The sequence below is a fragment of the Bubalus bubalis genome, chromosome 11, assembly GCF_019923935.1.
Source record: "Bubalus bubalis isolate 160015118507 breed Murrah chromosome 11, NDDB_SH_1, whole genome shotgun sequence".
Classification (NCBI taxonomy): domain Eukaryota; kingdom Metazoa; phylum Chordata; class Mammalia; order Artiodactyla; family Bovidae; genus Bubalus; species Bubalus bubalis.
In genome coordinates this window covers 57,316,213-57,342,993 of record NC_059167.1, presented here as the reverse complement: position 1 = coordinate 57,342,993, position 26,781 = coordinate 57,316,213, and the positions used below count along the sequence as shown (strand labels likewise).

General features: G+C 47.4%; 1 protein-coding gene across 3 annotated transcripts in view; it reads left to right on the top strand.

Annotated features, from left to right (window-relative positions):
* The first annotated feature begins 271 nt into the window (after positions 1–271).
* DAPK2 (death associated protein kinase 2) overlaps positions 272–26,781 on the top strand; it is a 139,822-nt gene continuing 113,312 nt past the window's right edge. For 2 of the 3 annotated variants that reach the window (XM_044925108.2, XM_025295758.3), the window contains exons 1-2: positions 665–717; positions 10,236–10,333. In XM_044925108.2, coding sequence (XP_044781043.2) covers positions 673–717; positions 10,236–10,333 — 143 coding nt within the window. In that variant the 5' untranslated portion in view covers positions 665–672. Of the gene's footprint in view, positions 370–664; positions 718–10,235; positions 10,334–26,781 lie in introns of those variants that run through there. The other variant, XM_025295757.3, reaches the window with a different exon arrangement.

Below are 26,781 nucleotides of genomic sequence, written 5' to 3'. Positions count from 1 at the left end.
AGGGTCTGGCCATGTGAATGAAGACTCTTCCAGATGATTCCAGCCCCCAGCCATTCAAGTCACTCCCACCCTCTCAAGTCTCCTTAGTTGAAACACCAGACATCCTGGAACAGAGACAAGCCATATATGCTGTGCCTTGTCAGTGTTTCTAACCCTCAAAACATGAGTTGAACAAAATTGCTTCATGCCACAAGGCTGGGGTGGTTTGTTACACAGCAGTAGATAACAGGAAATGGGGGAGGAGGTGTCTGAAGGGTGGTCTGAGGATGAAGGTTTCACCTTATGCTGGAGAAAGGTTACCAGTGGGTATCCTCCTGAACTCATTGACTTGGAGAGCCACCTCTGGTCTTGGATATTACTCTACTCAAGGTAGCCTGGTGCTCTTGGGAGAGGTGGCTCAAAGCCTGTGCTGTCCTGGAATGTTGTCAAGTTTATGGACAAGGAAGCCCAGGCATCTTTCTAGAGGCTGTCACAGACGCTGAGGTACCAGTCAGTTGGGGGGTGGGGGAGGGTTGGTTCATCTGTACATCTCAGCACCTCAGTATCTAGGAAGGCTAAACTGGGGTGGGGTTGCTCATGTGAAGTAGAGGTCCTCTGTGTGTGTGTGTGTGTGTGTGTGTGTGTGTGTGTGTGTGCTCAGTCATTAAATAGTGTCAGACTCTTTTCAACCCCATGGACTGTAGCTTGCCAGGCTCCTCTGTCCATGGGATTTCTCAGGTAAGAATTCTGGTGTGGGTTGCCATTTCTTCCTCCAGGGGTCTTCCCAACCCAAGGATCCAACCTGAGGCTCCTAAGTCTCCTGCATTGGCAGGCAGGTTCTTTACTGCTGAGCCACCTGGGAAGCCCCAGAGAGATCCTCTAGGTGCATCTTATACACTGTCTCATTTCAGCCCCACAGTAGTTCTGTTAGATGCTGTAAGAAGGAGTGTTTGCCTACTTTACTTATGAAGAACAAGTTCAGGGACTTCCCTGGCAGTCCAATGGTTAAGACTTCCCACTTTCACTGCAGGAGGTGGGGATTCCATCCCTGGTGGGTGAACTTGCATGGCCAAAAAAAAAAAAAAAAAGAAAGAAAGAAAAAAGAAAAAAAAACCACACATTAAAAAAATAATAATAATAAGTTCAAGTGCCATGACCAAGACTGGGAATGGCAGAGCTTTGAACAAAATAAAATACTGAATCTGTAGCTTTGTCCTCTGGGACTATCTTAAGGAGCCGCCGGGATGGCCTAGGAGGGAGCTTCTGGGAAGGGGCCTTCATTTCTTTAAACAGCCTCTTGTCTTGAAATAAGACCACTGAGCTTGATTTACATTCTGTTTGCATTTCCTTCCACCACCCCCTCCACTCTCATTCCTTTTTCCTCCCGGGATTTTTGGCAGGAGGAAGAGAGGAACACTCCACTCCCCAGTCTTTCACTCGGAAAGGCGGGAGGGTGATCCGGGGCTTCACTCACCAACGTGCCAGGCAGGGCTGGGGGCACTGAGGCCAGGCCGCTCCCAAGCGTGGGTGGGGGTGAGCGGACGGGGAGGTGAGGAGGGAAGTGTTCCCCCACCCGCATCACGGCCGCCACCCCACTGTGGACCGTGGATGGTAAGGTTTCCACTCTGGCTGGAAGGAAGGGAGAGGCCTGCTCCCTGGTGGGATTTCTCTCACGGTGCGTGCGTGGAAGCGGCGGACAAGGAAATACGACTTTCTGAGTGATCTTGTCAGGCTATATCGACTGTATCAGCTCATGTACACCAATTTCTAGGTTAGGCCTGGAGAGGTTAGCTGACTTGTTCAAAGCCACAAAGCATGTAAGCGGCAGAGTCCCTGAAAACGCCAGGTCTTGCCACTGGCTTTCGGCCCCTCTCCTGGGAACCTCGGCTGTTGGAGGTGCCCCATCCGACCTGGCGGGGAGGCTTGCAGCCCTCACTCCAGGGTGCCCCGAGCGGACTCCCGGCAGAGGGCGCTCCGAGCCGGGTCTCGGGCCTCCGGGCGCGCCTCCAGCCGGAGCCTGGGACGGGACCCGCCGCTCCGCCTCCTCGGTGGCTCTGCGGGCGGGCGCGCAGGGAGCAGAGCAGATCCGAGAGCGGAGCGCCCCGCCGGGCCCCCGGTGCCCACCGCGCCCCTACTCTCGCCGCCGCGCAGCCTCCCGCCGTGAGTAGCGCTCATCTGCGGGCTCGACGGGCGGGACGGGGTGCGCGGCCCGGGGCTAGGCTGGAGCGGGCAAATTGCTCCGGGGCGTTAGCCGCCTATTCCCTGTCGCCGCCGCCCACCCTCCCCCGACCCCGGCTGTGGCCAGTCTTGGCCTTCGGCATTCTGGCCGGTCCTCGACCTCCGGGACCTGACTGCTGGCCCCCTAGGGCCGGCTTCGAAGTCTGGCCTTTTGACCCGAAAGATTGGGTGGGAGCGGCGGGCAGACCGGGCGCCTACGGGGGAGATGGGAGAGAGACTTCCATCAAGTTAGGACTCCTTGACGGGGGAGAGCACCCCAGATTTCTGGGAGGAGAGGGGATCTGGGCTTCTCAGCATCCTACACTTCACTTACCTCCTTCTCCTGGTGCGAGGAGCTGATGCGAGGAGGCTGCTCCATCCGCAGCCAGTCAGCTTTCTCAGTGGCAGAAGGAAGCTGTGGTCCCCGACGTCTGGAGCCCGGGATGGGGTATGGTTAGGGTGGGCAGGGGGCTAGCCAGTAGGTCTGCAGCAGGCTGGGGTTTTGACCCCAGCGTATATTGTCAACAGTTGACCTGACTCTGGGCTAGGCATTGTGGATGTGTGGCATGTGTGGATCTGGCTGATCCTCACTGTAACTCTACAAGGTGGAGGTTAGTCTTCTCTTTGGGGAGGAAAGGTAGCCCAGAGCGGTGAGCACGGAGGCCATACAGGTGGTGGTAGGTTAGGAGGGTGCGCTGAAAAAGAGGATGCCGAACTGCTGCCTCTCTGGCAGGTGGGAAGGTCCCAGGGGCAGGTGAAGAGAGCACATGCCCTGGTATTTGAGAATCCAGTGAGGGTGACAGGGGGGCAGCTGGAGGTTGCTGCTGTGTTTTCTGACATTGTGTTTCTCAACTGCTTTGTATATGGCATTCCTTGGGAGAGTCCTGGTGACCAAGGGATGCTGGCACATTGGCCTCTTCACTATTGCTTCTGGAGTCCTGTTCTTCCCCAAACCACCCATCTCCCTAGATGTGTTTTTAGCTTCTGAAGTGGTTCCATTCAGCAGCCTTGAGAGAGGCTTGGGCAGGGGCACAGGGGTGTGTGGATGTGAGTGGGTGTGGGACAAGTTTTCCACTGGTAGGAAGGAGACCTGAACTGACCCTGACCCAGTCCCTGTCCAGTTCAGTTCAGTCGCTCAGTCATGTCTGACTCTTTGCGACCCGATGGACGCCAGGCTTCTCTTCCATGACCAACTCCTCAAGCTTGCTCAAACTCATGTCCATCGAGTCGGTGATGCCATCCAACCATCTCATCCTCTCTCATCCCCTTCTCCTCCTGCCTTCAATCTTTCCCAGCATCGGGGTCTTTTCCAATGAGTCAGTTCTTTGCATAAGGTGGGCTAAGTAGTGGAGTTTTAGCTTCAGCATCAGTCCTTCTAATGAATATTCAGGACTGATCTCCTTTAGGATTGACTGATTGGATCTCCTTGCAGTCCAAGGGACTCTCAAGTGTGTGCAGGGGTGTGTGGATGTGAGTGGGTGTGGGGCAAGTTTCCCACTGGCAGGATGGAGACCTGAACTGACCCTGACACCCTCCCTGAGGGCCCCCCAGTTGTTAGATGTGAGAATGAGCAAGCAGGCTGCCCAGCAGAGGTGGACCTTCACCGGGAAGACAGTTTTCTAATGTCCACTTCGGCAGGCGGCTGAGGTTCTCTGAGTCCAGGCTTCCTCGTCAGAGACTGGGGCGTGTCACAGCCTCCAAAGCGTGGAGGTGAGCTGTAATGTCGGACGGCCCTCCCCTCTGTTGACAGCTTCCTCAGAGCCTGATTGTGATGATTCTTCATGGGAGGGGGTGTAAGGGGACAATCATGGTCCCATTTTACCTGCGCTGGATGAGAATCTCTGAGAGTTCAGCAGGGTGGGCTGGGTTCCATGAGGGAGGGACTTAGTAAGGTTGAAATTTCCTCATGAGATAATCCTTCAGCCTTGGAGGCCCTCTCCCAGGTTGTTCCTCAGGAGGCCACTGTTGGAGGGTTGAAGTGCTGTTGACAAAAGCCGGGAAGAGCAGCTGGCGTGGGCTGTGTGACTTTTAGCAAGTCCCTTCTCCTGTCTGGACCTCAGTTTCCTCCTCTTGCAAAACAAGTGGGCTTGACCAGACAGCAATGGGTTTCAAACTCCTCCCACCCCTGAATTCTTACACAGAATCCTAACGTATAGTGTAGATAAAGTGGAACTTTTCTAACTTCCCTTCCTGATGCAAGTGGCTCCTGAGTGGAGACTAAAAGTCCTCTAGGTTCCTCAAGGTCCCTTTTTGTGAGGTTCTAGGAAGTCTGTTATATGCAGATGACACCACCTTTATGGCAGAAAGCAAAGAAGAACTAAAGAGCCTCTTGATGAAAGTAAAAGAGGAGAGTGAAAAAGTTGGCTTAAAGCTCAACATACAGAAAACTAAGATCATGGCATCCGGTGCCATCACTTTATGGCAAATGGATGGGGAAACAGTGGAAACAGTGTCAGACTTTATTTTTTTGGGCTCCAAAATCACTGCAGATGGTGACTGCAGCCATGAAATTAAAAGACACTTGCTCCTTGGAAGAAAAGCTATGACCAACTTAGATGGCATATTAAAAAGCAGAGACATTAATTTGCCAATAAAGGTCCATCTAGTCAAGGCTTTGGTTTTTCCAGTGGTCATGTATGGATATGAGAGTTGGACTGTAAAGAAAGCTGAGCCCCAAAGAATTGATGTTTTTGAACTGTGGTGTTGGAGAAGACTCTTGAGAGTCCCTTAGACTGCAAGGAGATCCAACCAGTCCATCCTAAAGGAGAGCAGTCCTGAGTGTTCATTGGAACGACTGATGTTGAAGCTGAAACTCCAATACTTTGGCCACTTGATGCGAAGAGCTGACTCATTGGAAAAGACCCTGATGCTGGGAAAGATTGAAGGCAGGAGGAGAAGGGGATGACAGAGGATGAGATGGCTGGATGGCATCACCGACTCAATGGAGATGAGTTTGGGTAAACTAGGAGTTGGTGATGGACAGGGAGGCCTGGCATGCTGTGGTTCATGGGGTTGCAAAGAGTTGGACATGACTGAGTGATTGAACTGAACTGAATCGAGGAAGTGTCTTAACTTTCAGAAATGTTGCCTAGTATTAGGGTTGGGGGCAGGAATGTGAACTCTGAAGATTCCACTAAGGAAAATGTGAGCATTAAGATGGGACCTTGCCTGTGGAATGCCTGGAGCCAGTGGCCTGGGCCCCTAGCCAAAGGTTGTATCAGTGCCCTCTGCTGTGTGGTTTCATCTTTTGGGGGCCAGAAGGGTCTCTGTGCTTCTGGGTCCTAGATGGTGACTAATTCCACCTCAAAATGTCTCCCCTTTAGTTTCATGTCTCTAAACTGGTAATATGCAAATTCATCTTGGGGAGCAATGTTAGGAAGGGGCTTTAAGTTAATAGCTGTTTTTACCTGATGAGCTTTCTGAGCAGCAGCTATGAGAAGGACAGCTGAGAAGGACACTACATTTAAATCAAACATTTTGGAGTGCCTGCTGTGTACCAGCTCCCACAAGGGGATAGAGGTGAGAATGTCACAACTCTTGCCCTCATGAAGTTCCAGTAGGCAAGAGCTTGGAAGGAACTCATATTTGTTGGAACCATCCAGGGACTATTAAAAACACTTTACATATGTTATCTCATTTGTCCCATAAAGCAGATATTAGACTCATTTTTAATTATTTAAAATTTTGATTGCACACAAAATAAGGGTACACATGTACATCAAGAAACAGCATTGGCAGCACTCAGAAAGCTCCTTGTGTTCCCTTCCAGGTACAATCTCTGACCCAGGTGTGACCACTATTCTAACTTCTAGCACCACGGATTTGTTTTACCTAAAAGAGTTACACAGTTTGTGGTCTTTCGTGTCTGTTTTCTTTCATTCAACACAATGTTTGTGAGTTTCATCCATATTGTTGCAGGGAGCAGTAGTTTATTTATTCTTATTGTTATATAATAATTTCATTATATGGGTATAACTCTAGCCATTCTTCACTTGATGGCTATTTGGTTGTTTGCAATTTTTAGATATTACTAATAGTGCAGCTGTGAACGTTCTAATGTGGAGCATTTTGGAAACCATCTACATGCATTTCTGTTAAGTATGTCCATAGATACTGCCCAAGAGTTTTCCAAAGTAATTGTCCTAATGAATACTCTCCTAAGCAGTGTTTGAGCGTTCTCCAAATATTCACTAACACTAGGCATTGTCTGGACTCATTCTCTTTCTTTTCTTTTTTTAAAAAAATATTTATTTGGCCATGTCGGGTCTTAGTTGTGGCACTCAAGATCTTTAGTGTGGCATGCAAACTCTTGCATGTGGGATCTAGTTCCCTGATTAGGGATGGAACCCAGGCCCCCAGCAATGAGAGTGTAGAGCCACTGGACCACCAGGGAAGTCCCTAGACTCATTTTCTATGTAAGTAATTTGAAGCTCAGAAAAGCTGTATCATGCTGTGTGTGCTAGTAGGTGGCAGAGCTGGGATTCAAACCCAGGCCTGTGTGCCTGTGCAGTCTGTGCTTTCTCCCTTTGGGTTACACATTGACATAGATTATGATATGAACCAGAACATGGTAAACTAACCCTAACAATTTGTAAAGAGGCCTCTGTGAGAATTTAAAGAGAAGAAGAATTTTTCATCTGTTTTGTAAGGAAAAGAGTCATGGAGGCTCATAGAGATGGTAGCATTTGAGCCTGGCTTTGCAGGAAGGGAAGAGTTTTACTTGGAGGGCTCTCCAGGTGCCCTCCCCCCATCCCCATCACTTCTGCCATGAAAAGGGCCCGACTTGAGCTGGGGTGTAGCAGGGGTGAAAGTTTTGGAGGAATAGGAAAAGTCTACTTGGGGCTCTAGTCGAGGATTTGTGGGGGAGGGGGGCTATGCTGAAATGGTGAGTTGGGGCCAAACTGGTAGGCCTAGTTTGAGCTTAGTTGGCTCCCTTGGCCCCCAACTTCTGGTCACCCAGGATGTGAGCACAAGGCAGGGGCTCACGGTTTAGTTGGGGGGGTGGGACAGTTTCAAATCCAGCTCAACTCCTGATAGCAAATGCAGCTGGCCTCTAGCCAAGGAGGATCTTAGCTGTTCCTGGGACCACTCTCAGGGTATCTGCCAACAGAATTTTTTTGGAGTTTTCTGCTTTTATCTAGCTGTGGGAAATTAGTAGCTACTCATACGTCCACCCCCAGGATCTGGCTCAAGTGGTTTGTTTGGAAGTATTTTTTACAGCAAAAAGAAGCTGATAGATAGGAGTCCTGCCACCCTCTGCCTAGTCTTAGGAACCTTGCCATGATGCGGGTGGGGGTGAGGGGAGCTGAGCTTTTGATCTGGTCAAGCCAAACTTTTCAGAATCCCAGCTCCTTTTCCTCAGAAGGGAACAGAATTGGTCTCAGTGGCTGTGGGAAGCAGAAACATAATGACCTGGGGATGAGTTAAACAGTAATAGCAATAATCATCCTTCTTATTTGCCTGGCAGTTTATGTCTTTATCACAGTGGATCCTCACCTGCGTGTGTGAAGTAGGTGATATAGATGCTATCACCCCAGGTTACCAGATGAGGGGGCCTGAGTCCCAGACAGGGAGCCAGACTGCTATGGGTCTTTTGACTGATGCACCCCCAGACTAGCCTAGGACTGGGGATCCTGCTCCTTTCAGGATTCCATACTCGCCAGGCCCTGGCTGAGCAGAGTGAGACCCAAGCCAGTAGGAGGCTCTGTGATGGACAGGCAGGAGAAGACTGGCAGGTGACTCTGAGAGTAAGACCTGGGAGCCAGGCCAGTTCCACCTGGAGGTCTTCAGGGATGTGTGTGCCTCGGTGGAAGGGAGAGAGAAAGGTGGCATCTTGGTACCAGAACTCTGGTTTGTAGTGGGCAGAGGAAAAAGGCTGAAATATAGACATCACCTGAGAGTTAAAACAGCTCCAGCCACCTGGCATTGATGAGACGTGCCCTTATATAATGGTACCTCCACCCAGCGAGATGAAAACAGTATTTTGGGGCTCACAGGGCCTGGGCGTGGTTGGTATCTGATTGCCAAGCAGAAGAAAAGCTGCCAGTGCCAGCCAAAATGAGCTCTGAGAGCCCTTTGCTAATGACTCTTGAAAGATGCATCCACAGGTAGCTGTTTTTAAAATTTATTCTTATTTTTATTGGAGTATAATTGCTTTGCAAGGTTGTGTTAGTTTCTACTGTATGGCAAAGGGAATCAACTATATGTATACATATATCCCCTCTTTTTTTGATTTCCTTCCCATTTAGGTCACCACAGAGCACTGAGTAGAGTTCCCTGTGCTCTACAGTCGGTTCTCAGTAGTTATCTATTTTACATATACTATCAATGATGTGTATATGTCAATCCCAATCTCCCAATTAATCCCATCTCCCCCTTCCACCTTGGTATCCATGTATTTGTTGTCTACTTCTCTGCCTCCATTTCTGCTTTGTAAGTAAGATAGTCTACTGTGTTTTTCAGATTCCACATATATGTGTTAATAGATAAAATGTGTTTTTTTGACTTCCTTCACTCTGTATGACTGTCTCTAGGTCCATCTACGTCTCTACAAATGATTCAATTCCATTCCTTTTTATGGCTGAGTAATATTCCGTTGTATATATGTATTCATGGGTAGCTGGTTTTATCTTTATGTTGTGCTTACTGTATCCTGGGCCCTGCCCTTAGGGTGCTGTCCAGGGTGGCATGTGGCTGTCCCAGGACTAGGGGGCCCCCTGGGGCAGAAGGATCCCAGGGGAGGGTGCAGACGGTCTCTTCTGTGGTGATGCTCTGTGTGGCTCAGAGTTGTCCTGAGGTTCTCACTAAGGTGCGCTGGACAGGCAGTTAGCGCCACATTGCTGCTGCTACTACTGCTAAGTCGCTTCAGTCGTGTCTGACTCTGTGCGACCCCATAGACGGCAGCCCACCAGGCTCCCTCGTCCCTGGGATTCTCCAGGCAAGAACACTGGACTGGGTTGCCATTTCCTTCTCCAGTGCATGAAAGTGAAAAGTGAAAGTGAAGACGCTTAGTCATGCCTGACTCTTAGTGACCCCATGGACTTCAGCCTACCAGGCTCCTCCATCCATGGGATTCTCCAGGCAAGAGTACTGGAGTGGAGTGCCATATACAGAAGCGGAAACAGGCATCCCACTGACAGGAGATGAAGTCATAGAGCTAGTTGTGGGCAGAACTGCAGCTAGAACCTCAGGTTTCTGACTCCTGGTGCCTATTGTTATTTGCCACACCTCCTCCCCAATCTTTCCCTTAGGGCGATGAGTGAACTGCACATCAGTTCAGACTTGAAATTGGGTGGCACAGCCCCTGAGGGAGCTGAGGTCATGATAATCCCTTACCTTTCTACTGCAGTTTATAGTTTATAAAATAATATCCTGATTTGCAGTGGTTTTTGCAGTATTAACCCTTTTTACAGATGAGGAAGTTAAGACTCAGCAATTTAAATGACTTAGGCAAAAATGGGACTCGAAACTGAAGCTTTTTTAAAATTATTTTTTTAGCTTTATTGAATTATAATTGACATATAACATTGTAAGATATTTAAAACATACATCATGGTGATCTGATACACTTATACATAGTGAAAGTATTCCCCTCATCTAGATAATTAACATGTTTATCACCTCGCGCACATTTATCCTTTTTTTTTTTTTTTTTTGGTGAGAACATTTGTTTTCCTCTTCCAGGAAGTTTCACTTATTCTGACTCAAAACTGAGTTCTTTTTTTCCTGCATCACAGCTGCCTCTTTTCTCAGTAGACCTGAATTTCATGAGGACAAATTGCCCAAGTTGTCCATGGCTCTGTTTTTTCTGAACATGTTCAGAGCAGATCTGTCTCCTTAACAAACTTGAATTAGTATAAATCAAGTAAGAACCATACATCATTGGTCACAGGTCCTGAGGAAAGGCTCAATCAAGCCTGTTCTTGAGGAATGAGAGCTGTGAGCTACCCTTCAATTATTAGCCATTTACTTTGGGGCCTAGAGTCAGACTGGTACCAATGGACACATCTGTCCTAACCTCAGGATTTCTCCTATTTCAGGGCTGTACGCTCCAGGCCTCAATGAGGAGCCCAAACATGGAGACGTTCAAGCAGCAGAAGGTGGAGGACTTTTATGACATCGGGGAGGAGCTGGGGAGGTAAGTGGCTGTGAGAGCTGCACTGATCGGTAGATCTTATAGGTCACGGGCTCATCACGGGGCTTGTGGAAATCTTTACAAACAATCCAGAGGGTGATTCATTGTCCTGGGCGCCTCTGCAAGTAATCCTCTCTCTGGAAATAAAGACTTGCCAGCAGAAGGGACTAGAATTGTTGAGTTCCATGTTTTCAGTATAACCCAACTGACGGTTATGGCAAATCTAAATGACTCTTATTTTACCTGTTACTTTGCTCCCAAAGCCCTCCCCAGGCTCTGGCCTGAGACCTGACCCATTGGTTCTTTTCTGAAACCCACTTGGGATTCTCCACGGCTCTCAGGGTTTTATTCTGTAAACTCAGAGCCTGAATGGCAGGTGAAATCATCTTCCTGAAAAAAGCTTTGCATCGAGTGACAAGCCACGCAAGCCTGGTCGTAAAGCTTCCTCGGATCTGAGTTATTGGGTGCCTTTTCAGGTTTGCTAAACCCACAAAATGGACAGGGATAAGCTCAGATCTGAAAGTCGTTACTGTCTGGAGAGAAATGAAGACTTTCTGAAGCTCTTTCCTTGTCTCTCATTTATAACAGAGCTAGTATTCGGGTGGTGTTTTAATGATTACAGAATACCAGTCCTGGAGTTTGGGTCTCTTAACAATTCATGAAATGGGAATAATTTTTTTTCTTGTTTTTCGTGAGGAAACTGTGTTCTAAAGAGTTTAAGAAAGTTGCTCTAAGTTGCTCAGCCAGCAAGGGATATGGCCGAGGTCTGGCCAGTCCAGTCCGTACCTGCACACCTGTTATGCTCTCTGATGCACATGGTTCTTGCACACTCACATGTGTTCACAGTGTACCCAGCCCCGTCCCTCCACACACCCAGCAGAGTAAAAACCTGGGGGTTCAGGGCCTTCACTGTATCCGAGGTGGGAACAGGAGCCTTTCCCTTTAAAGAGCTCTTGTGTCAGGACTCATTCTTTTACTTCCTTTTATCTTTCTTTCTTTATTGTTTGCAAATATATGTATATATTTACTTCCTTTTATTTTAAGCATTAGGATCATATTGAATTTGTTAGTGTTTTACCACAGTTTTTTAAAAAATTTAGCCATATCGTGTGGCCTTTGAGATCTTAGTTCCCCAACCAGGGATCAAATCCACGCCCCCTGCAGTGGAAGCACAGTCTTAACCCCTGGACCACCAGGGAAGTCCACTACAGCTTTGAATATTACATCTTAATGTATTATACAGGTTGGCTCATGTCATTAAATATCTTAATGCAATTTTACATTTCCTTGTACATTCATGCCTCAATTATTCAGCCTTTTCCCCTACTTTTAAAAATATGCAGTTTCCATTAAAAAAAATTTTCATTACTAAAGCTGCAATGAACATCTCTTAGCAGAAATTTCTGATCCTGTTTTTGATTGTTTCGTTAAGATGGATAACTAGAAACTGGGTCACTGGGTACTTTAATTTTGAAGAAAAACTAGAAAAAGCTTCAAAGCCAGAGGAGCCTTAGTCAGGGAAGAATGGAAAGTGCAGTTATGGGAGTTCCCTGGTGGTCCAGTGGTTAGGACTTGGAACTTTCACTGTCGGGCCTGGGTTCAGTTCCTGATAGGGGAACTAAGAACTAAGATCCTGCAAGACACGTGGCGTGGCCAAAATAGAAAAAAGAAAGTGCACTTACTTCAGGTTCAGGAAGTGCTTGTTCTGGCTGACTGGCTAGGTCAGGGAGCAAGTATCTACAGAGACCCCCGAAGGGGAGATTCCTCAGCATTCTGTCTGAGCCACTGCTCCTGGCAGTCCAGAACCTGGAAAGGGCTGGGGGGAGGCTGAAGGGCGGTCACCTGGACTCTGCCTCTGAGTGGGAAGCGAGGTTCTCTTTGACTTGGGTGCTTCTCCTAACTTGTGATGTCAGGGAGAAAGTGGCCCCTCAGCAACAGACCCTGGCAAGCCCTACCAGTGGCTTCTTAAATTTAATTTTCAAAACTTCTGGACGTGCCACAAGGCATGTGGGATCTTAGTTCCCTGACCAGGGATCAAACCCTCACCCCCTATGTTGGAAACTGAAAGACTTAACCACTGGACCATGAGGGAAGTCACCTTGTTGTTCAGTTGCCCAGTCATGTCCAAGTCTTTGTAACCCTATGGACTGCAGCACACCAGGCTTCCCTGTCCTTCATCATCTCCCAGAGCTGTTCAAATTCATGTCCATTGAGTCAGTGATGCCATCCAACCATATCAGCCTCTGTCACCCCCTTCTCCTCCTATCTTCAGTCTTAAGCCAGAATCAGTGTCTTTTCCAGTGAGTTGGCTCTTCACATCAGGTGGCCCAAGTATTGGAGCTTCAGCCTCAGCATCAGCCCTTCCAGTGAATATTCAGAATTGATTTCCTTTAGGATTGACTGATTTGATCTCCTTGTAGTCCAAGCGACTCTCAAGAGTCTTCTCCAACACCACTATTTGAAAGTGTCAGTTCTTCAGTACGCAGCTTTCTTTATGATCCAACTCTCATATCCATACATGACTACTGGAAAAACCATAGTTTTGGCTATACAGATGTTTGTTGGCAAAGTGATGTCTCTGCTTTTTAATATGCAGACATTTTAATATGATGTCTCTGCATATTAAGCTGTCTAGGTTTATCATAACTTTTCATACCCCTACATTGGAAGCGCAAAGACTTAAACCACTGGACTCCTAGGGGAGTCCTCTACAGTGGCTTTTGATTCGATGGCCTTGTATTGGCCACATCCTGTGTGTAGCTGTCTGTGCTAAGTGCTCCAGGTACAAAGATGAGCATGACACAGGGTGTCTTTGCCGCTGGAGCTCCAGCCTGGCCATGGCTGTGGGCACAACAAGGGCAGTGTTGACTGGGGTTGTCTCAGGTGGGCTGAGAACTGAGAAGTTGGGATGGGTTGTTGGTGTTGGGCTCTGAAGAAGGAAGTAGCAGCAGTTTCCTGTGGAATTCATCTATCATTCCTTCTTAGTTCTGTCTCTCCCCAACTCTGTTCATCAGAGATACTAGAACTGGAAGAGACCTCATGTTTCTGAGTCCTCTACCTACAACAGGGTGTGAAGGCCACATGTACCTAATGGCCTGGGGAGCCTTGGAGGACCACTGCCCCCTACCCCACACACAACCTGAAACTTTCCTTAGGTGCCAGCTGGACACAGGGCGAGTGAAAGACAGCAGAGGCCTAAGGCATTTTTCATGGCTTGCTGTCCTAGGATTTGTGGTCTAGAGGCCAGGTGAGATGGAAGGCCTGTAGAGGTCTTTCTTCCAAGCCCCTCATCTGACTGTTGAGGAAACGGAGGCTCAGAGAGAGGAAGGGTCTTGCCTGGGGCCGTAAGCAGGCTGGAACTAGAACTGCCTTCAGAGAGGGTAGCCCTGTCTGTCTTTCTTCCTCTCTTCTTCGTGGGCTCACTGTGTGCCAGGCATTGTCTGACACAGTGACAAAATAGACTTTCCTGTCCCCTAGTGGCTTGTGTTCTGTTGTTGGAGGAAGACATTGAACACATGATGGAGGGGTTGCAAAAGGACACATCACTCCAGAGTGCATGGTGGGCTATGAGAGGAGAGCATGGGACGCACTGAGTGGGGAGCACAGTTGGGCCTGGGTGGTCAGGGGAGGCTGCTCCGAGGAGGTGGCAGAGGATAAGTGTGCAGGCAGGGAAAGCAGCCTGGACACAGGCCCTGAGGTGGGGAGAGCCTGGGCCCTGAGTTGCTGGCTGGAGGCCTGTGTGGCCATGGAACATGAGCTGGGGACAGGCAGTGCTAGCTGAGGCTGGATGTACAATTAGAGGCCAGTCTGCAAGCTTCCTGCCAACATAGACAGTTTGAGGTTTGTGTGCTTCCTAGCTGTGCAACTTTAAGACAACTTACTTGACCTCTCTGACCCTGAGTTTCTTGGTTTTTGTTTTTTTTACCCATAAGATAGAAATAGTAACAGTAGCTACTGCCGGGAGCCGGCATATTGCATATTGAGTGCATATTGCATATTGAGTGCAGCACTTTCCACAGCATCATCTTTCAGGATCTGGAATAGCTCAACTGGAATTCTATCACTGCCGGGAGCCAGCATGAGGAGCTCCACCCATGACAAAGGTCATGAGGAAGGAGGCTTGGCATACGCAAAGGCGGGATCGAGCCTCAGGAGTCCCCCTGGAAATTCTCGAGCATCTACCCCCAAAACCAGAGTCTGCCTACTTTCTGCTTTATGCTCTCACCTACACCTCTGACTTTACGAGGGGCTGTCCCCCACTACCTCTCTCTGAAAAAAAGAGTTAGCTTACAGCTCCAGTTAATAAAATTCCTTGGTGTGATAGTGTTTCAACCTACAAACTCCTTTGGAAGTCCTCTAGCCTGCCTGAATAGGTTTTTCCGGCCACATGTGATTGCTCAGAGCCTCCCAACTGTGAGAGACAGGAGATGTTCTAAACTGTCTAAACACAGATTCCTTTGAGTAGTTAAAAGATTGATTAGAAATTGTATTGGTGAAGGGTTTTTCACTTGTTGGGCCAATGTTTGCTGCTAAGTCTCCATATCCCTTACCTGCTGTGTCCCTGGCAGTGTATTGATTAATATAATTGGTGTAAGTAGTAGCTTTAATGTTTGTAACCTGGGACCCTTGAGTTAATTCTTTTTCTTGTTGTAGCCCACCACACCTTTGCCCTATAGGAATGCGACTTTAATGCTTTTGGAGGGTGGCGCCTGACTAGTCACCTTTAGAGAAAAATAAGTTTTCTGAAGAAAGGGTCTTAAAATGTTAACAGGCCTCCGGGCCAGAAGATGATGCAAATCACCTAAACTTTTGCATATGATAAGTTTGCAGGAAGAAAGCCTGGCTTACTGCATGACTCTACCCCTTCCCCCATTATCCTCTATGCATAACTTAAGGTATAAAAACTACTTTGAAAAATAAAGTGCAGGCCTTGTTCACGGAAACTTGGTCTCCCCATGTCGTTCTTTCTCTTACCTTCTGGATGAATTATTTCAGCCTCTTTTCTCCACTGAATTTCCTCAATGAGCTATCCTTATTTCAGCCGCTTTTCTCCACTGAATTTCCTCACTGAGCTATCCTTATTCTATTACTCTTTATATCCTTAATTAAAGTTTAGGGATTAAATGGGATGCTGAGCCTGCAGGGTTCCTCACAGAGCTGGGTACTAGGTGTTGAGTGAACACCTAGCAGAGCCTCTGCTTTTGAACTTAAACTGCCTTTAAATTAGGGTGTCGACCCCGTCTCCCACCTCCAGACCCCCTGGGAGGACAGTGGGGGTCTCCCAGGAGGAATAGCAGTAGGGCTTGTTCTTACATTTGGGAGGAGCAGTGTGTAAACCTTCTTCGGCTCTCTACCCTTGCCTAGACTCAGGGCTGTTTCACTGATTTTTGTTGGTTCAGTTGGTCAGTTGTGTCTGACTCTTTGCAGCCCCGTGGACTGCAGCATGCCAGGCCTCCCTGTCCCTCACCATCTCCTGGAGTTTGCCCACGTTCATGTCCATTGCATCAGTGATGCCGTCCAGTCATTTCATCCTCTGATGCCCTCATCTCCCTCTGCCCTCAATCTTTCCCAGCATTAGGGACTTTTCCAATGAGTCATCCATTTGCATCAGATGACCAAAAACTGGAGCTTCAGCTTCAGCATCAGTCCTTCCAGTGAATATTCAGGGTTAGCTCCTCATTAAGTCCATACTGTGCAAAAATGAAAATGAGTGAGAGTTACTTTTCGTTTTTTACCCATAATGACAGGTGGAGCTCAAAAACATCATGTTGAATGAAGGAAGGCAGACTCAGAAGAGTCATACTATATCATCCCATTGGTGTCAAGTTCAAGACAGGCAGAATGAATCCCTGATGCTAGAAATCAGAATAGTGATTCTATTAGTGATTCTAATAGCGAGGGACTAGTGGCTGAAAGGGGGCATGAGAGGGACTTCTGTGGGGAGGACATTGTTGTGTTTCTTGATCCAGGTGCCTGTTTCACTGATGTGTTCATTTCATACATACAGGTTAGGCCATACTTGTATATGTACATTTTCCGATACGTATATGTATCTGAACTGAAGCCACGTTTTAACAAGAAATCTTTAACTTCACTCCCTGCCCTTGTCTAGCCCCTGAAGTGCATGTTTCTGATGCCTTTGGAAGGTTAGTCTGGGTGTGTATCAGCCACAAGACCCATAGCACTCTGGTACCCAGTCTGGAACTCAGTCCCCCTCATCTGTAACCTGAGGCAATAGCATCTATATCACCTACTTCACACATGCAGGTGAGGATCCACTGTGATAAAGACATAAACTGTTGGGCAAATAAGAAGGATGATTATTGCTGTTATTGTTTGACTCATCCCCAGGTCATTGTATTTCTGCTTTCCACAGCCACTGAGACCAATTCTGTTCCTTTCTGAGGAAAAGGAACTGGGATTCTGGCAAGTTTGGCTTGACCAGATCAAAAGCTCGGCTCCCCTTATCCCACTCCCATCCTGGCAAAGTTCCTAAGACTAGGCAGAGGTATGCCTTTATCTTAAAAATAAGAGAACATCTGTGAGAAAAGCTGCAGAATCCAGCTTTGGATCTGGACAGCGTGCCCTGGCCTGAGAGTCCTGGGCACGGCTGGAGCCCGCCTGGCCCTGCACACCTCACTTGATTTTCTGGCTCACATTCTGGCACCAGCCTACTAGGGATGCTGGAGGTGGCTGGCTGTTTCTGGGAGCAGTTGGAGAAATGCTGGCCTGCAGTTTCCGGCCTCTCCCAGCCTGGGTAGCCGCTGTTGGGTGGAGCTGGGCTCATAAAGAGAAACCCGTCTAACTCCTGGTCTGATAGATGAGGCTAAGACTAGAGAGGGGAAGTGGCTTGTCCAAGGTCACATGGTAAATGGGTGATAGACAAGGGTGGGGACTGATGATCTGACTCCTCTAGAGCTCTGGCCACCACACTATAAGGACCCACAAAACACAAACTGATTTTTTCTTTAATTTGAATGCTTTTGGGAAGGGAGGGCATTATTTTGTGGGATAGTCTTCTTTGTTTGACCTTGGGGACAGGTAGCAGAGTCAGAAGGGAAAGTATCTGGGAAGGATCGATGCCCCCTGGGAAAGGGCGCTGGTGGATAGGGCCAGTGATGACTACTGTGTGTCTAAGGGTACAAGGTAATTTAATGTAAGCAGCATAAAATGGTCAATGGTTTTTCTTTCCTATGCTCATATTACTTTTCTTGCTTTATTGCACTGAGTTGGCCAAAAAGTTCTTTTGGGTTCTTTGTAAGATGTTACAGAAAAACCCAAATGAACTTTTTTGGCCAACCCAATATTATTGCATGAACATAAAATCATAAAATGTTACTGTTGAACTGAATCTCAACAAGAATTTAGTGCAGATCTCCATTTTATAAACAAGGAAAATGAGACCCAGAGAGGGGAGGTGATTTGTCCAAAGTCACACAGCCAGGAATGGAGGAGGTGAAACTTAGAGAAGATTTTCAATTCCACTGTGCTAGTTAAACAAAACAGAGGAAAACCTCTCTATATGTAAATAAATTCAACTTTTATCTACAGTCCTCACCTCCCTCAGGGAGCCTACCTCCCCAGTACCCCACTCATCCCATCATCCCCTCCCTGGCTCCCCTGGTGAAGAGAGTGGCCAGAGCCCTGATATTTACAGGAGGCTCATGTGTGCCAGGCATTGTGCCGGGCACTTAACGTGCAGGGTCCCCTTTTATAGGGACAGGAGCCTTGGGCTACACAAGGAACCACTCCTCTGAAGCCTCATCCTTTGTAAACAGGCTGAGGAATTCCCTAAGATGAGTAGGGAAAGCTGCCTGCCGGACTTGAGTCTCTTGATGAGATCCTCTGTGGTTAAGACCACCCACCCCATGTGCATCTTAGCTAGGGCATCTTCTTTTAGGAGAGAAAGAAAAACCTCTAGGAAATACGTAGAGCTCAGGTGTACCCAGGCTGGGTTCTCAAGCTCAGTCTAGCCATAAAACTATATATAGAAAAAAAAAAAAATAATAGGTATTTGTATTTACCTGTCTCTGTCTTTGGGAAAAGGGTTTCCAAGATGAACTTGGAGGCAAAGGGGCTTTTATTATTTCCTCTTTTTTTTTTCAACATAAGATTTTTTTTCTTGTTGTGTACTGTTTTTAAAAATCCTTATTGAATTTGTTACAATGCTGTTTCTATGTTATGTTTTGGTTTTTTGGCCACAACGCCTGTGGGATCTTACTTTCCTGACCAGGGATCAAAACTTCACCCCACTCATTGAAAGGTGAAGTCTTAACCATTGGACCCCCGGGGAAGTCCCTATTATATCTTTTTAAATTAAAAAAATTTATTGTAGAGGTAATGCATGGCATATGTCATAAAGTTGTGAAAAGTTAGAGTAAACCTCCATCTGCCCTCCCTCCAAGTCTCACATCCGCAGGTAGACTTTGATGGTAATTGTCTTCTGTTGTCTTTCCGAACTTTAAGTAAAGCAATTGTATGTTGACCCAGATGCAGTCATATGACCAGAACAATCTACAGCTTGCCTTTCTCACTTAATGAAATACACTGAGTATCTTTTTATAACAGTGTATATAGATCTATGAGATTTATTTTGGGTGAAAGCTTTTTTTTTAAAAAACAATAAAACATTTAAGGAAACCAGTTTAAGCCCATACAAGATTAGCAGCCTTAACCAGTAACTATTTTTATTTCTGAGTCTTACCTTCTAATCTGTCCCTGGCTATTTCTCACACCCACACATCCTCTCCTCTTTTGTGTCTGCTTGAGGCCCAGAGTTAACATTCCCCCAAGTGCTAAGCTCCTGGGGGCGGGTTGCAGAGCCGCGCTCAGGCCCTGGGGTCCCAGAGAGGAGATTAGACCTGTCTGTCTTGTGTTTGTACTGAGCTGTCAGCTCTGAAGACAGGGCCATATCTGCTCTCCTATTCTGAGCGCCCTGACTGTACCATGCAGAGGCCAGAAGTCCCCACATCTTCTGTGACTTCTCTCTGCTCTTGGTCTTTCCTCACTCTTGGAGGGAAAATTAAACTTTTCCTTCAAGGTCAAGATCAGATGGTGTCTCAAATACTGTTTGATTCTACTTATATGAGATATCTATAAAAGTCAAATTCATAGAATCAGAAAGTACTGTGCTACAGCATAAAATATATATGCCATGCTTTGCATATTTGTGCGGTCGTGTCCGACTCTGCCATATATATATTCTTTTTCAGGTTCTTTCCATTTTAGGTTATTATAAGGTATTGAATCTAGCTCCCTGTGCTATGCAGAAGGACCTTGTTGTTTATCTATGTTATACATAGTAGTGGATACACATTGTTGTATTTAACCCTCATAGCACCTTGTAAGGTAGTTCCTATTCCCATTTAACAGATGAAGAAATTCAGCCTCCAAAATGTTAGGTAATTGGCTCAAGAAATACAAGCGACCTACTTTATCAAGGAGAAGCCAAGTGGAAAATTCCACTTCATGCAGCACAGCAAATCTCAGAGAAATTCAGAAATAAAAGCCAGAAATGTCTCTGGCCAGAGCCCCATCTAAAGTCCTGGCATGGGGTTCTGGTGCCTCTGATCACACACATGCTTAGGTTTCCTGCTGCTAGGAAAGTAAAAGAGACCAACGTAAGTTAAGAGTCTAATGCCCTCATATCAGTTTCTGTGCCAAGTACTTCTCATCTTCCAAAACAATATGAACTGGATCACACTCCCACTTTACAGATGTGAAAACTGAGGCTCAGAGAACTTTTACAGTGGCAACTGGTCACTCATGCCAAAAAACTTTCTTACTGCTCACACTGAGCGTGCTGTGCTGGGCCTAGGAAACTCTCAGCTTGGTGTTAGTGGCAAGAAAATCTTTTGGGCCATAACAAGCCAGTGGTTTCCAAAAGATGAGTGAGTGTGTGTGGATGAGTATGTGCACATCTGTACTATAGGTCATTGTCATAGTCCACAGATTCTCCCCAGATATCCACTGTGTGCTGGGCATTGTGATGGGTGGTGGAGACTTAGGGCTCAGGCCATGCCCTGTAAGAGATGAAGGGACACAGGGATACTTTCCTCAAAAACTAATGAAATGGGGACTTACCTGGTGGTCCAGTGGCTAAGACTCCATACTCCCAATGCAGGGGGCTCAGATTCAATCCCTCATCAGGGAACTAGATCCCATGTGCTGCAACTGAAAGATTCCACATGTTGCAACTAAAGATCCCATGGGCGTGCATGCGTGTTCAGTCACTTCAGTCATGCCTGACTCTGTGTGACCCTATGGACAGTAGCCCACCAGGCTCCTCTGTCCATGGGATTCTCCAGGCAAGAATACTAGAGTGGGTTGCCATCTTCTCCTGAAGGGGATCTTCCCAACCCAGGGATTGAAACTGCATCTCATGCGTCTCCTGCATTGCAGACAGGTTCTTTACAGCTGAGCCACCCTGGAAGCCCAAAGATTCCACATGCCATAACTATGACCTGGTGCAGCCAAATAAATAAATATTTAAAAAAATTAAAAAGCAAAATGAAAGGTTGGAACAGGCTATGAGCTAGTAGAGGGACCCCAACCTTGTGCCAAGTGTTCAGCGGAGGAAGCCATCACCCTAGGTGGGGCAGCTTTGCATGGTCTCATTCTGGAGATGATGCATAACCACCTCGAGGTCAGGGCTCTGCCAAAGACTGAGAGGCAGCAGGTCCAGGCTTGGGCAGGAAGGCACGTAGAGAGGGATGAAAGGCTGTGGCTGCCAGGAGGACAGGCAACTGCAGGGGCCCTGGATGACAGAAGCCCTGGACGAGAGAGGGAGGTGCCTTTATCAGTCATTGTCAGGCAAACAAAGCACAAAGCCACTCAAACAAAGTGGCTGCGTTGCTCCGGCTTCACTCAGAAGCTAGCACGTGGAGGGAGTGTGCTCATTGAGCTGGTCTGCATGGGAAAGCTGTAAGAGCTGGAGGGAGGTTCTGTGTGGAGATAACTGAAACCATCATATACCTGTATCTATGGGATGTGCTTTCCTTTCTGCTTATTTATCGTCAGAATGTACATCTTGTGTTGGGTTGTTTTTTGACTCCACGTAGATTTATGGATACCTTTCCACGTATCCAGAGTCCATATAGCCTAAAAATTTCTTTGTTTTGAAATTATTTCAACTTTGATAGAAACATTTTCAGGATAACAGAACTCCCATATATCCTTTAAACACATACCAGTCTTTAACATTTTGTCATCTCCTCTCTTGCTCTCTCCTTTCTCCCCCCACTCTCTACTCCTCGTCCTGTTCCTCTCCCCTCGTTCTCCTTCCTTCCTGCCTCCTTTCCTTCTTCCCTTCTTTCTGTCTGTCTACCTACCCGCCTGTTGTTTCTGAGCTATTTGAGAATTGGATACGGACATTATACCTCTTTATCTTTTATTCTTCATTATGCATCTCCAAAGGACATGGGCCTTCTCTTTCATAACCATAGTACAGCTTTCAAGTTCAGAACATTCCACTCGAATATAATGTTTTTGTCTAAACTATCATCCTTGTTCCAATTTTGTCAATTTTCCCATTTAGAGCAGTTTTTCTGTCTGTGGAATAAGATCCAGTGACAATCGTGTATTGCATCTCCTTGTCATATCACTTTAGCATCCTTTAATCTGGAACAGTTCTTCAGCTTTGCTTTGACTTTTATGACAAGATAATTTTGAAGAATACTGGCTCTTTAGAAAAAATAGATACAGTCCACATATTTTCACTAACATCATATTACTCTGCTATATAAACATCCCCCATTTACTTAACTCACCCTATTGTTTTTCACAACTAAAAATAAGTGTTTCTATGAGTATATTTGTTGAATTTCCTCTCTCTGCATTATTTTTGCCAAGCCTATCCCCGGGGGTAGAATACCAGGTCAAAGGTTGTGGCTGATTGATAGTAGTTAAAACTAGAAATACTGAACCTGTTTATTAGGTCACCAGCATATTTCCTTCTGGCTTTGCCAATACTCTTTCACTGTTTTGGGGTATTTTCGGTAGCTTAAGAGTTTTGTGAAGATACTTAATGTTTTCACTGTAGAAGAATTTAAAGTGGTTGAAGTCTTCTGTGCTTTTCCCTTCGTGCCAGATCTTGTTCTCTTTGCTGCTTTAGCTTTTTTCATGGTGTTTCTATTTTATTTTCATAGATAATTTGATGTTCTGATAGCAACACAAGGTGGGCAAGGCAAATGTAATCATTCCTCTTTTATAAGTGATGAAAATAGGCCCCATCAGGGCCAGAGACAGAGGTCTCCCCTGGAGGCTGATGGTGTTGCCTTCCTTCTCCCAGAAGTAGAGGGGATTCAAGGTCTTTGGGGAGCCCCAGAACTCCAGCAAAGTGTTCCTCTTCTTTGTCTCTACATTTATTTATTTATTTACCTGTTTAGCTAGCTAGCTAACTAGCTGTGCCAAGTCTTAGTTGCAGCATGTGGAATCTTTTAGTTGCGCCATGTGGGATCAAGTTCTCTGAGCAGGGACCGAACCTGGGCTCCCTGCATTGGGAGCATGAAGTCTTAGCTGCTGGACCACCAGGGAAGTCCCTGTCTCTACTTTTAGAAGCCAGCTGCAATGGTTCTGTAAGAAAGCTTTCTGAGAGATGCTGTTGGGAGAGGCAGTGCTTGAGGAGAGGTGTGTTCTGAGGGCAAAGGAGAGAGTTTGGTTTCCCTGTACTCTCCATTGCTGGGGTGATCAAGTTGACGGGTAAGAGCCGAGGCCAGAGGTAGGAGTTAGGGCCTCAGGTAACCAGCAGCTCAGTAAAGCACCAGGGCTCTGGCAGTGAAGGTGAGAAGTCATATGAGGGCCTCCCGAAGAGAAGACGCAGCAGCCTTGACAGTCTCTCTTGTGGAGATTCCTCTAGCCCCCAGCGCAGTCTTCAACAGGCCTTAGAGCCCAGCTGTACCCTGCGAGGGCTCCTACCTTGTGCAGTCCAGGGGTGAATGGCTAGGACAGCCCTACAGCCACATCCAGTTTGCCACCTATTTTGAGTGGCCCTGGAGCTAAGAATGGGTTTTACAGATGAGCAGTTCTAATAAATTTGTTGGTTGGACGCTAACATTGGACCCCAATTAAACAAAATGTTACCATCCCCCCCCCCACCAGTTTTCATTCTTCCCATTGGAAGACCTATTTCAGAAAACAAAATTGTATAAACTCAATTCTTACCATATTTTGAGCTTCATCAATTGAAATTTTATGGAAATTTTATTTTCTCCTTTGTTATATAATATCCTTGATTTTCATTCCTGGCCCTCAATGCCTAAAATATTTATAGTCAGGCCCCCTGTGGGAAAAGTATGTCTGCTCCTGACCTACTCCAGAGTCGTTTACTATTTAAGTAGCAAAACTTTAAAAAAGTGGCTTCTTCTGGGTTAGAGGACAGACTAGAAACACATCAAAGTGAAGGTGCGGTTACTGGAGAGGAGGAAGAAGAGAACAGAGGTCCGCCTGCCTTCCTTCCCTGCCCTCTGTCCAACAGCCTGAGAGGAGCCTCCCGGAAGCCCAGTTTCAGAACCACTGTCCACGTCCCGGAGTCCTGTCCTGTCCTGCCCCTCAGGAAGTGCTGGGGTGGAAGAAGGGAAGAGAGCTCTGGGCACTGGGGACCATGCATCCTCTCTAGAGCAGGTCCTGCTCTGCTCACGGACCATTACCTAACTTAATCCTCTTGCAGCTGTACAGGGTGGCAGGTGTTTCTTCCATTTTGCAGATGAGGAAACTGAAGCTTGGAGAACCTAACTAATCTGCTGAGGGAAGCGGATTCAAACCCATGACTTCTGACTTCTGGTCCAGTGCTCTCTGTGAGGCACCAAGTTGCCTAGGGTTTTCTTTTTGCCTGTGACCCTCGGGTCCCCTCCAGAGAACAGGGGAGGAGGTGGTACTGTTGTTTAGTGCTTTTTCTGGTTTTCAGTGGAATCTGCTGAGAGCCCAGTGGTCACTGTTTCATCCATGTCCATGGCTGGCCCTGCTTCCCTGCCCAACCCCATCTCCTGCTGCCAGCATCTAAGCCTCAAAACCGTATTCTTGAATCCTGATGTGCTGGCCCCTGGTGGCCTGGCCACAGGGCCCAGAGGGTGATGAATTATCCTCCCCTCCTGGGGGTGAGGTTCATTTGTCACCCTGGGCTCAGGGCCCACTAGCTAAAGAGGAGAACTTGACTGCTGAGGGTCTGCAGCCTGGTTCTAGGATGAATTGCTCCTGTTGCTGCTGCTGCTGCTGAGTCGCTTCAGTCATGTCTGACTCTGTGTGACCCCATAGACGGCAGTCCACCAGGCTCCCCCGTCCCTGGGATTCTCTAGGCAAGAACACTGGAGTGGGTTGCCATTTCCTTCTCCAATGCATGAAAGTGAAAAGTGAAAGTGAAGTTGCCAGTCATGTCCGACCCTCAGCGACCCCATGGACTTCAGCCTACCAGGCTCCTCCGTCCATGGGATTTTCCAGGCAAGACTACAGGAGTGGGGTGCCATTGAATTGCTCCTACCCATTATTTATTTATTTATTTTTATTTATTTGGCTGCTCTGGGTCTTAGTTGTGGCATGCAGCCTGTGGGATCTAATTTCCTGACCAGGGATCGAACCCAGGCCCTGTGCTTTGGGAGTATGGAGTCTTAGCCACTGGACCACCAGGGAAGTCACTCCTACTGGTCTTTTGGAGCAGGGCAGGGGCAAGAAGCATGGCTTAGAGGCAGTGGAGGGCCCCAGTAGGAGGACGGGCTTGGAGCAGGAGGCTGACAAGCCCTAGCCTCCAGGCCCAGGTGCGAGCCTGGCTCTGCTGCTATGACCTTGGGCAGCTTCACTCTGCTGGGCTCTGTTTCTTTGTCCTGAGATGGTCCCTGTTTCACAGGGCTGTTTTCCAGCCTCCTGGGATCCTCTCTTTTACTGTTCAAATAAGAATAATGAGCATTCCATTCCAGGGCAACAGGAAATCCTGTTCCTGACCCAGCATTTCTGGGTCTCTCCAGGGAGTGCTCACACCCTCTTTGATGCCTCAGGACCTTGGACTCATGGACCCCTTCCTCCTTCAAGACAAACCAGCACTTCCTCTGTGACCCTGTCTCAGGCATGGACTCAGGTCCGTTTCCACGGGCCTGCCTTGTCCCTGAGACTGGTTGCCGGGTAAACTGAGTTTCATGGAAGGTGTGGGGGTAGTGAGAGGCATTTCTGCACAGAAAAGGAAACACCTTAAAAGAGGGGTAGCAGACACCTCTGCTCCTCTGACTCCGGACTTCTGCCACGATGCTGAGGTCTTCCAGGACCTCAATCCCAAATCTGCTACTGCCCTTATACTTACCCCTTAAGAGACCCCCTATTCTTTTGCATGTAGGAAGTTTAGATTCTTATTACAACCTCTCCCTGAAAGGGCCTTGGGCATCTCTTTTCTAGAATCAAAGACCCTTTAAAGATCTTCCCATATAAAAAGCCATCTCTGACCAACCCCCTTCCCCATGATGTAGCCTTTTGTCTTTCTTACTAGGATAACAGTTCTGAGCAGCTTTCAAAATGACACGTTTCCTGTTCCCTGGCACAGATATAAGGGGCATATCCTGACATGTGGGAAGTACCCAGCAAATGGTTGCAGATATGGGCAGGATGATGCTTGAAGCCCAGTGGGCCATTGTTTTGAAGAGCTCATAGTGGAGAGCTGGGTCAGGCAGCTTCTCCTCTGTTACGTCATTTGATCATGAGCCTCCACGTTGGGGTAGGTGGGAAGGTGGGCAGGTCACTGTCCCCATTTTACAGAAAAGGAAACAGAGGCACAAAGACCCAGCTCCTCCTCTTGAGAGCGGGGAGGCCAGTTGGAGTGGAGGTAAGGCTATGTGTGCACAGGGCTTTGTAAACACAGGTCTAGGTAGCAATCTTGAAAAGATTTTGTAAAGAGATTGTAGAACACACCTTTGGACTCAGCTAAGTCGGCAGTGTTTCCAGAGTTTGCAATTATGAAATTCTTTCTGATGTCTCAGCTGAGCCCTGATATAAGAGCCTTCCTGGGCTCTCAGACACATGTCTCTGAGATTTCAGCACCCTGCTGGTCAGGAAGCATGTTGAGGCCCTGGCTAAGCCGGTTTGGCTCCACCCTCCCCTCCAGCCCCAGTGCTCCTGGTTCTCTGTGCTGTTACCCTCCAGGAGGGCCTGTGGCTGGACCATCTCCAGGAGAGCTGAATCACCCGCCTCCAATGCACAGTCAAAAATTTGTTTCTTGGGGGACTTCCTTGGCAGTCAGTGGTTAAGACTCTGTCTTCCAATTTATGGTTGCTGGAGGGAAAGGGATAGTTAGGGAGTTTGGGAAGGTCATGTACATGCTGCTATATTCAAAATGGATAACAAACAAGGACCTACTGTATAGCGCAGGGGGACTCTGCTCAATGTTATGTGGCAGCCTGAATGGAAGAGAGGTTTGGGGAAGAATGGATACGTGTATATGGATGGCTGAGTCCCTTCACTGTTCGCCTGAAACTATC